At 47.4% G+C, this 9,685-nt stretch overlaps 1 protein-coding gene across 1 annotated transcript; it reads right to left on the bottom strand.

Moving 5' to 3' along the window:
• Positions 1-6,201: 6,201 nt before the first annotated feature.
• On the bottom strand, positions 6,202-6,840 carry LOC121502623 (uncharacterized). The gene is made up of 2 exons (XM_041776320.1): positions 6,827-6,840; positions 6,202-6,742 (listed from the first exon to the last, which is right to left on the bottom strand). Exons 1-2 carry the CDS (start codon positions 6,838-6,840, stop codon positions 6,202-6,204), a joined length of 555 nt encoding a protein of 184 aa, XP_041632254.1.
• Between the last annotated feature and the right edge of the window lie 2,845 nt (positions 6,841-9,685).

Here is a 9,685-nt window from a genome sequence, read left to right as displayed (position 1 = left end):
TTGGTCATACAGCTAGAACATGCGAGGTGCACGGCGAGTGCCAGATCAACGGATGCCGCAAGAGGCATCACCGTCTGCTACATGGAGCGGACGAGGGGCGAAGATGGCCGGAGCAGCAAAGTGGCTTCAGGCGCCACGACGGTGGGAACCAGCAGTTTCCAGACGGAGCCCGGAAAGAAGGTCTTCGCCACGAGGTGGTTACAGGGACTACGAGAGGAGCCAGCAGTCGGCGGTCCTCAGAAATAGCCTGGAGATAAGAGCCAGCAGTCGGCGGTCCTCAGAAATAGCCTGCAGATAAGAGCCCCGCAGCCAGCGGGGGCGCCTGTGCAAAGGAATTTAAGCTGCATAGACGCATACTGCCAGTAACGCTGTACGTAGCTGGTCGCCAGGTAGATACCTACGCGCTCCTGGATGAAGGATCCTCCGTCACGATGATCGATGACGAGCTACGGAGGGATCTGGGAGTGCGAGGCGAACATCGACAGCTTAATATTCAATGGTTTGGAGGAAGGGCCAGTAGAGAGTCCACCAACGTGATGCGTCTAGAGATAAGTGGAGCTGGGAAGCCCACTCGCCACGCGTTGAGGAACGTGTACGCCGTTTCGAGTTTGAGTCTGCCGATGCAGACGTTATGTCGGCGAGATGTCCAGGGCGTACATAAGGATGCGCATCTGCCTATGAAGCCCTACAGCAACGTGGTGCCGAAGTTGCTCATCGGACTGGACCATGGACATTTGGGATTGCCACTTAGGACGAGGCGGTTTGCCAAAGAGGGACCGTAAGCGGCCGCAACCGAGCTTGGATGGGTTGTGTTTGGGCCGGTAAGTGGACAATCGACTACGCCGTCACCGAGGTCCTGCCTTCTAGCCGTGTCGATGGATGATACGATGGAAAGGATGGTGGAGGACTACTTCGAGATGGAAAGCTTTGGTGTGAAGCTCGCGCCACAGGTCGCAGCTAGCGATGACGCGCGGGCACAAAGGATCCTCGAAGACACCACGGTGAGAGTGGGGCGTCGCTACCAGACGGGACTACTCTGGAAGGACGACCACGCTGTGCTGCCACGGAGCTACGAGATGGCGCACAGACGGCTGATCAACGTAGAGAAGAAGTTGAAGCGCAACGGGCAGTTGGCGCTGGAATACGATGGGATCATCAAGGATTGTGTATACAAAGGGTATGCGAGGAAGCTGCAGCAGGATGAGGTTGCGGCGAAGAGCGAGGCTATTGAGGTATCTACCCGAGCGAAGGAGATACATGCGGAGGCTGGTTTCGAACTATGCCAGTTCTCATCCAGCTCACCCATCGTGGAAGCGGCGTTGGGACCACCTGGAAGAGTCAAGAGCGTCGGATGGGGTGAGATATGGAGGCACAAGATCCAGTGGGACGAACCACTACCGGAGGAGATAGGCAGATCCCTTGCTACCTGGCGCAGGAAGATGGACATCAGCGACACGGTATTATGGACGGACTCAAAAACGGTGCTGAGATGGATCGGCAGCACCCACCGCCGCACAGTACCGCCTTTTCTCATTTAGTGTTGCAAAAATCATATCTTTTGAACCAAATAAGGTAATCGAATAATTTAAACGGCATTGGACAGGTAATTGTTGTAGAATATATATATGTACTACATAAAGTACCACGCCCACAAATACGCCTTTTTAAAGGGTATCAAAGTGAAAAAATAATTTTTTTTTCAATGAAAACAATTTTTAAACACAAATTTTTATTTAATTTTTTATGTTTATTTTTATGTATTTGCTCAAATAAAAATAATTTGAAAACTGAAAAAAAAAATTTTTTTTTAATTCGAAGTGTAACCGCCACGCGCTACAGTTAGTATATTTCTTGAAATGTATGAAATTGTGTCGATATTTTGGTATATTTTACCCTGAGTTGTTTTGGTTTTTAGCGTTGCATTTCCGCAGACGCAGCTCGACGCAGCCGATGAAAGTTAATTCTGGTCCAGGAAAGATCCACGTAACTTGTAGACATAGTGTAGTCAGTGGCTTTCATTGGCGTCAGAAGATATAGACTACTTTAGGCAGAAAAAGGTGAAAAAATGGACACCTGGCAGGTAGCGATTTACCTGTAGAAGCCCAAATCAAAGTGTCGTTTTTTTTAGGTTCTTTAATAGTTTATGAATGTATCTATCATTTAAAGTAAAAACCATGACCATTGGTTTTATGGTTTTTTTGTAATATTACCTGAAAGTCGACCAATTTACACACTTTTTTTGGTATGATGCAAAAAACGAAACAAAGTTCAACTTTAAATGCTCATAACTTCTACAAAAAAAAATTGTTTTTATAGCAGATTCTGAATCCTTGTTAAATTTCCTGTCGAATAAGTATGGTTAAAATCGTTTTTGCGAACATGACTTTTTTGATTTTTGCAACGCTAATTGTTCGAGAGGCGCTACTGTGCGCCGGTATAAGCAGATTGTTGGCAACCGAGTGGCGGAGATTTTGGAGTCGTCGGAGGTTTCCCAGTGGAGATGGGTACCTACAGCTGACAACGCAGCGGATGATGCGACGCGGTCGCAGAACAAGGCGGACCTTAGCCCGGAATCCCGGTGGCTAAGCGGTCCCGCATTTTTGAGGCAGCCAGTGAGCGGCTGGCCAGTGCCTGAGGAGGGAACTGAGCGTGTTCCGGATGCATCTGATGACGAGGAGATGCCAAGTAAGTTTGCATTGGTGGCCACAAATAAATTTTTCATTCCGTTCCAGAGATTCTCGAGCTCCAGCCGCCTGGTGAGGACCACAGCCTGGTGCTTGAGGTTTGCGCGTTGGTGCCGCAGACAGAGAAACGAGCTCGAGGAATACGGACTCACTGCAAAGGAGTGTGAGGCCGCGGAGAACCTGCTGGTCAGACAGGCCCAATTGGAATCGTTTCCCGACGAGCTGAGGTCGGCGAAACGCGGAAAGGAAGTCGCCAGCTCGAGTGAAATTCGAGGTCTGGCGCCGTACATGGATGAACATGGAGTTCTACGAGTTTATGGCAGAATTGATGCCGCGCTGTGCATGCCGTACAGTGCGAGGAGGCCTGTGATACTGTCACACAGGCACAGTCTTACTGAGATGAAGGAGGTGATCTCGTCGTGCAACGAGTGCAAGTTGCAGCGAACGCGGCCGATGCCGCCGATAATGGCACCCCTTCCAGAGGATCGATTGGAAGCGGGTGGCCATTCAAATATACTGGATTGGACTGGATTGGAGAGAATACAGAGTGAGTTATCCAGCAGGAGCATTGAATGGGTCTTTAATTGCCCATCGAACCCGTCCGAGGGCGGAGTATGGGAGCGGATGGTGCAGTGCGTCAAGCGAGTGCTGCGCCATACATTGAAGGATGTCGCGCCGAGGGATCACGTATTAGAAAGTCTACTGATCGAGGCGGAGAATGTGGTCAATTCGCGTCCGCTCACCCACTTGCCGGTGGATGCGGACCAGGAGGCGCCGTTGACGCCAAACGACCTGCTCAAGGGAGCAGCTAACCTGCCGAATACGCCTGGTTTGGATGCGGAGCTGCCCAAGTAGGGTTCTACGCGAAAGCAGTGGAGGATTGCTCGTATGCTGCGAGACCGTTTCTGGAGGAGGTGGGTCCTGGAGTACCTGCCTACGCTTGTGCGCCGCGAGAAGTGGTGCCGGAGAACGGAGCCCATCCGCCAGGGCGATAGGGTCTTCGTCTGCAATCCTGCCTTGCCCAGACGAGAGTGGCGCAAGGGCATCGTGGAGGAGGTCTACGGCGGAGCTGATGGAGTCGTCAGACGCGCCAGTGTGCGCGTGAACGACAACGGACTATCTCGGACAATGTTGCGGCCTGTCTCGAAACTTGCAGTTTTGGATTTGAGTGAAGCCGTTCTTCACGGGGTCGGGGATGTCGACGGCCAAACATTGTAAGCGATAGGTAGAATAAGTGTTGGAAGGAAATTTAAGTATTTTGTAAGTTATCCGATATTGTATGGATTTCTTGGCCCATGAAGTATGGGCCTACTAATATCGGCACTGTGAATGCCGCCTAAATTGTGCTTTTTCATTGTCTTGTGAATTGTAGGAGGGCACACTGCGGTAAGCTTAAGTTAGTTTAAAATGCATTAGGCTAATTTAATATATTCACAGAATAAAACGCGCGCCCCAACGCAACGGCCATAGGCCCTTGAAGTAACCCTCTCTTCAGACCTACTTGTGTTGGGGAGTCGTTAAAGGCAACTCCATATGAAGCAAGACAGGGCTAGCACAGGTATTTATGCCACCATTGTGGATTTGTCTATATGGGTGTAAATGCGATTTAGCCGATTTTTTCTCGTTTGTACGCTGAAAAGGCAACACAACTTTTTGTTCAATTTTATTTTCCTCTGTTGTGTAAATAATTTTGATAATTTATTTTAATAAATATTGGTATTGGTATAACAGGTCCGACAGTCCATCGCTTACTGTTGGCTCTGCGACGATACCGCTCACACTGGATGCACAGATCTTGGGAAAATTGGTTTTCATGAGCAAACTCACCTGGAGTTTCAGTCGTCAAATCGAAGGCGGAATACTACTTTAAATTGCTAAACCAGGGATCCTAAGGGAAGGGTAGGTAGGTATAAGTGGTGAGGCAGTCCTGGCCGCCTCCAATTAGAGCTGAGCTCCGTTTTGATCCACACCCTCGATTTGCTGTTGTCTGCGCCCTTCTTAGTACCAGCCCGTGTCATTCAGGTAAGCTAGGATGGCCGCTACTGGCTGCCTTCCAACTTCCCCTAGTGACTCGAGTTGGTGTGCTCCGAAGTGTCGGGCTCTTTGTCTGTTGAGTGCCGGGCAGTGGCACAACAGGTGCTCTGGTGTCTCCTGCTCGCTTGGTTCTTTGCAGCTCCTGCATTGTGTGTTTTAGGGTAGACCCATCTTACAGGCTTGCGTGCCTATTGGCCAGTGGCCGGTGATGGTTGCTTTTACCCTCCTGATGTCCTTTTTGCTCTTGGAGATCAGTTCTGCGGTTCGCTTCTTATTGAATTCTGGCCAGCATAGTTTCGATCTTCTGTGCTCTGCCTTCGACCATTCCTTGCGGGCTAGTTGTTTGAAATGGTCGTGAATTTCCGTCTGGACTGAGTTCAGGGAGATCTGGATGTCTGTTGTTGCTGAGTGTTCTTCTGACCCTTTTCTGGCCAGCTCGTCTGCTTTCTCGTTTCCGTCTATGTCATTGTGTCCGGGTACCCAGGCTATTTTTTACCCTGTTGTCCTCTGCTAGTCTGTTTAGTGCCCCTTTACATTTGGCCACTAGTTTTGAAGTCATCCGTGCTTGTCCGACGGATGGTAGTCTTTCCAGCTTTGACTAGCCTTAAGTCGTACCGCAGTGTTCCTGATGAAATGCTCTATCGGTATTATGTTCAGGATGGCGTTCAGCGCCGCTGCGGGGCATGATCTCGGTGCTCTCGTGGCTCCTGCGCATGCCGATCTCTGTATCCTTGTTAGTTTCTGGACGTTGTATGCCCTGGTTAATGCTGGCCACCATACTAGTGCTCCGTATGTGAGTATGGGTCTTACCACCGCTGTGTAAAGCCATATTATTATCTTGGGGTGGATGCCCCAGTTCTTTCCGAACATCTTCCTGCAGGAATAGAATGCTATGCTTGCTTTCTTGACTCTCTCGTTGATGTTTTCTTTCCATGAGAGTTTTGCATCTAGTATCACTCCTGTTCGCCCAATTGCGAACTGGCCGGTACGGCAAATTATGTTTCAAATAAAAATTAAAATGCGGACACAAAGATGGGCTTCTCAACGCTTTCGATTCCAGATTGCGAGTGATTTCACAGTTTATTAAAGCTCCTTCTTGGGCTGATTTACAAAATAATGGGTTCTTGAGTGAATGAGTAAGAGAGAGGGAGAGAGCTTTTTCGCTATATGAGCATGCAAGCTCAGCTCTATGATCTTAGGTACTAAATGTAAACATTGGGTTTCAAAGATAAGCTGCCACTGAATTGCCTGAACATCGGCCGCGTTGACAGCATGTATGCTTCAACACATAGGAATAGGTGCAAGGCGGTGAATAGACCGCTTGTATATGCCAGATTTTGTTCTGACTACAGCTACGCGAACCTTCCCATCATGTCCTGGAATGACCTCTACGACTACGCCTGTTATCCACAATTGGGGGGGGAACGTTGTCTTCGTGAATCGCCACCACTGTTCCGACTTGAATATTGTCCACGCCTTTGGTCTATTTTCCCCGCTGCTGTAGGCTCAGTAGATAGTCTCTCGACCAGTCGCTCCAAAATCGCTGTTTGATCGCTGAGACTAGCTGCCATCTCTGCAAATACGTGAGGTTGCAGTCTGCCTTTGGCTGCGCGGATGCGGGTGGCAGCGTTGCTAGCGTTGTGCCTACGAGTAGATGCGCTGGTGTGACGACCTCTCCCTCGTTGGGACTGCCACTGTCCACTATGAGCGGCCTCGAATTTAGCACGGCTTCCACCTCCACGATGACCGTATGCAGCTCGTCCTCCTTGAGAATTGCCTTGTCCATAGCCTTCAACAAAAGGTGCTTGGCCGACTTTACGGCCGCCTCCCAAAGACCGCCAATGTGTGGCGCTCTGGGCGGGATGAATTCGATGGTGAATCGGTGTGCTGCAGCATACGACATGATGCTCTGGTCGTTGGTGCCGAAGGGTTCCATGTGCTCCTTGAGGATTCGTGCAGCACCCACAAAATTTGTAGCATTGTCGCAATAAAGTTTGACAACAGGGCCGCGGCGACCCAGAAACCTGGATAAGCATAAAATAAATGTATTAGATGTCAAGTCTTTCACGATTTCCAAATGAACAGCCTTTGATGCAAAACAGACGAACACTGCTATGTACATCTTTATCGGCTGCTTCCCACGAATTCCTAGGTAGACTTTGACTGGGCCAAACAGATCGACTCCGCTTACTTCAAAGGGTCTATTTCTCTGTAGTCGATCTTTTGGTAAATTACCCATTATCTGTGATAGAAGTTTTGGTTTGTAGTGAAAGCAATGGACGCACAATGGCACTGCACTCACGGCGCGCGTTTATTAACCAGATTGATTGTCTTAAAAGTCCCACCAACGACCTTGGTCCCGCATGACAATTGGTTCTATGTAAGTGTCTCAAATATAGATTCACAAATTTGCAGTTCTTTGGCATTAGTAAGGGAAATTTAGCGTTGTGCGCAATGGGGGCATGTAGTAGACGACCACCTACTCGCAGCAAGGAGAATGATGAATTCCCAAGTTGTTCCACCGAGACAAAGGGATTTAACTTTTGAATTCCCGCACGCAAATTGGCTGATTTCTCCAGCTTCACAATTTCATCTGCAAAGGCTTTCTGTTGAACCGTTTCTACTACGTTAAGAAATGCCGTTCCCAATTCGTCCGCTGACGGGCAAATTGAATTCCAAGTAGCATTTTTTCGAAGGTCAATAAATCGATAAATGTAGGATACTATGCGAACCACCTTTACATAAGAAGATGACCTTTCTACAATATTGAGAATCGGGTTTAGCTCACCATCGGCCGCGATAAGAGCGACGCGTGACTTTTTGAATTCTAATTCTGACTCTGTTTTTGAGAGCTGAAAGTGCGAGTTTTTCGGCCAGTATTTCGCTTCTTTCTGTAAAAAACTAGGACCATTGTACCAAAACGAGGTATTTAGCTCATCCACAGAGCATCCTCGCGACACTAAATCCGCAGGATTTTCTTTTGTTGGCACATGCCGCCAAACCGCTGATGACTTCCCACAGTTTTGCTAACAGATGCGCCGCGCATAATTCCAGTCTAGGAATAGTTTTTGTTTTTAAAGGGGCTACTCTAGATTTTGCTGTTAATAAGTGCACAGATACCCCGCTTGGATCAACCACTCTGACATATAGGCAACACCCATAGGCTCGTGTAGAAGCATCTGCGAACCCATGAATGTGACACACTGCTTGCTTGCTTGTTTCGACAAACCTCGGTATGGTCAACTTTTCCAACAGTGCAAAGTCATTTTTTACTATGTTCCACCTATTTTCAAATTCTTTGGGAACAGGATCATCCCAGTTTAGACTCAAGAGCCAAGCCTCTTGAATGAATATTTTTGCTTTGGTTATAATTGGGCATAACAAGCCCAACGGATCAAAGAGAGTAGCGATAAAGGACAAGATTGATCTTTTGGTCACCAGCTGATCAGAAGATACCTTACTAACGCGGTACTTAAACACATCAGCCTGCGGATTCCATATTAATCCAAGTGTTTTGAGGTCTTCAAGATCTCCATATAAAATTTCTGCATTCGATTTGGTATACATATTAGTTTCACAATTCGAAGCCCATTTTGTTAGAACAAAGCCTGCAGGTTCCAATATGTTAACGAGTTCTCGACGAAGAATGACTATTTCTTCTTCTGTATCTGCTCCAGTGAGCAGATCATCAACGTAAAAATCTTTGGCAAGTGCTCTTGCACCTCTAGGATGTGATTGTAAATGACTGTCGCTGAGATACTTTAAGCATCTAACTGCAAGAAAAGGGGCACTTGCTGTTCCATATGTGACAGTATTCAGCCGATAAATTTCTAAGGGGCTTACAGGATCTCTTCTCCATACAATTAACTGGAAAATTCGCTGCGCCTCGTCAATCTCCACTTGACGGTACATTTTAGTTATGTCTGCCACAAGGGCGAATTTGCGACAGCGAAATCTAAGGAGAGTTGAATATAAGCATGGTTGTATTGTAGCTCCTACCATCAGAAGGTCATTAAGCGACATTTGCGAAGTAGTCTTGCAAGATGCATCAAACACCACTCTTAGCTTGGTGGATTTGCTTTGTGGACGTTCCACACATTGGTAGGGTATAAAACAATGTGGATCTTTCGGTATTGACCCCTCGATTGCAGTCATATGCCCAAGAGCCAAATACTCTTCCATGAACTGATTAAACATTAATTGTGTGTTCGGATTTTTGGATAAGCGTCTCTCTAGCGATAGAAACCGCCTTCTTGCCATCTCAAACGATGATCCGAGACATGTTGGGCTTGATTTGAAAGGTAAGGATACTTGCAATCGACCTGAAGGTAAACGAACAACTGTTTCTCGAAAGATTTTCTTACAAAGCATTTCTTCTGGGGTATACCGTTTGTCCTCGGACACATTTGGAACTTGTTCCAACTCCCAGAAACGTTTGACTAGTTTTTCCAGTGGACCAGACTCATTCACGGTGCTTACCGTAGAGCACACTTCCGTCTTTTGGTGATCTTTTGATCTATAACGCCCTGACACCACCCAACCAAAAACAGTGTTTTGCAAAGTGAGTGTGTTTTTCTGCGTCTGCTCCTAGCAGCAAATCTATTTTTTGAGGCTTATGAAAGGCTGGATCAGCTAGCGGGAGATTTTTAGGAATGTTAAGTGATTCAACATCTACGCCTTTCTCTGGATGGTGGGAGGAAATAGACTTAAGAACGACGAAATCAAACACCATTTGAAAGCCATGAACGCGAGAACAAATTGTAGTTTGCACCACTTGGTGCGCAGATAAGCTCGATTTTCCAATTCCCAACAAATTAACTTCTTTTCGAGTTCGCTTTAACTGCAAGCCTCTTGCCATTTCCTCCATAATAAAATTAACCTGGGAACCTGAATCTAGAAGTACCCTGGCTGGCTGAATCTGACAAGAGCTACCTTTTATGTGTACAACTGCAGTTGCCAAAACAACT

Source organism: Drosophila kikkawai, chromosome 3L (genome assembly GCF_030179895.1).
Source record: "Drosophila kikkawai strain 14028-0561.14 chromosome 3L, DkikHiC1v2, whole genome shotgun sequence".
Classification (NCBI taxonomy): Eukaryota; Metazoa; Arthropoda; class Insecta; order Diptera; family Drosophilidae; genus Drosophila; species Drosophila kikkawai.
This window is presented reverse-complemented; position numbering and strand designations above follow the sequence as displayed.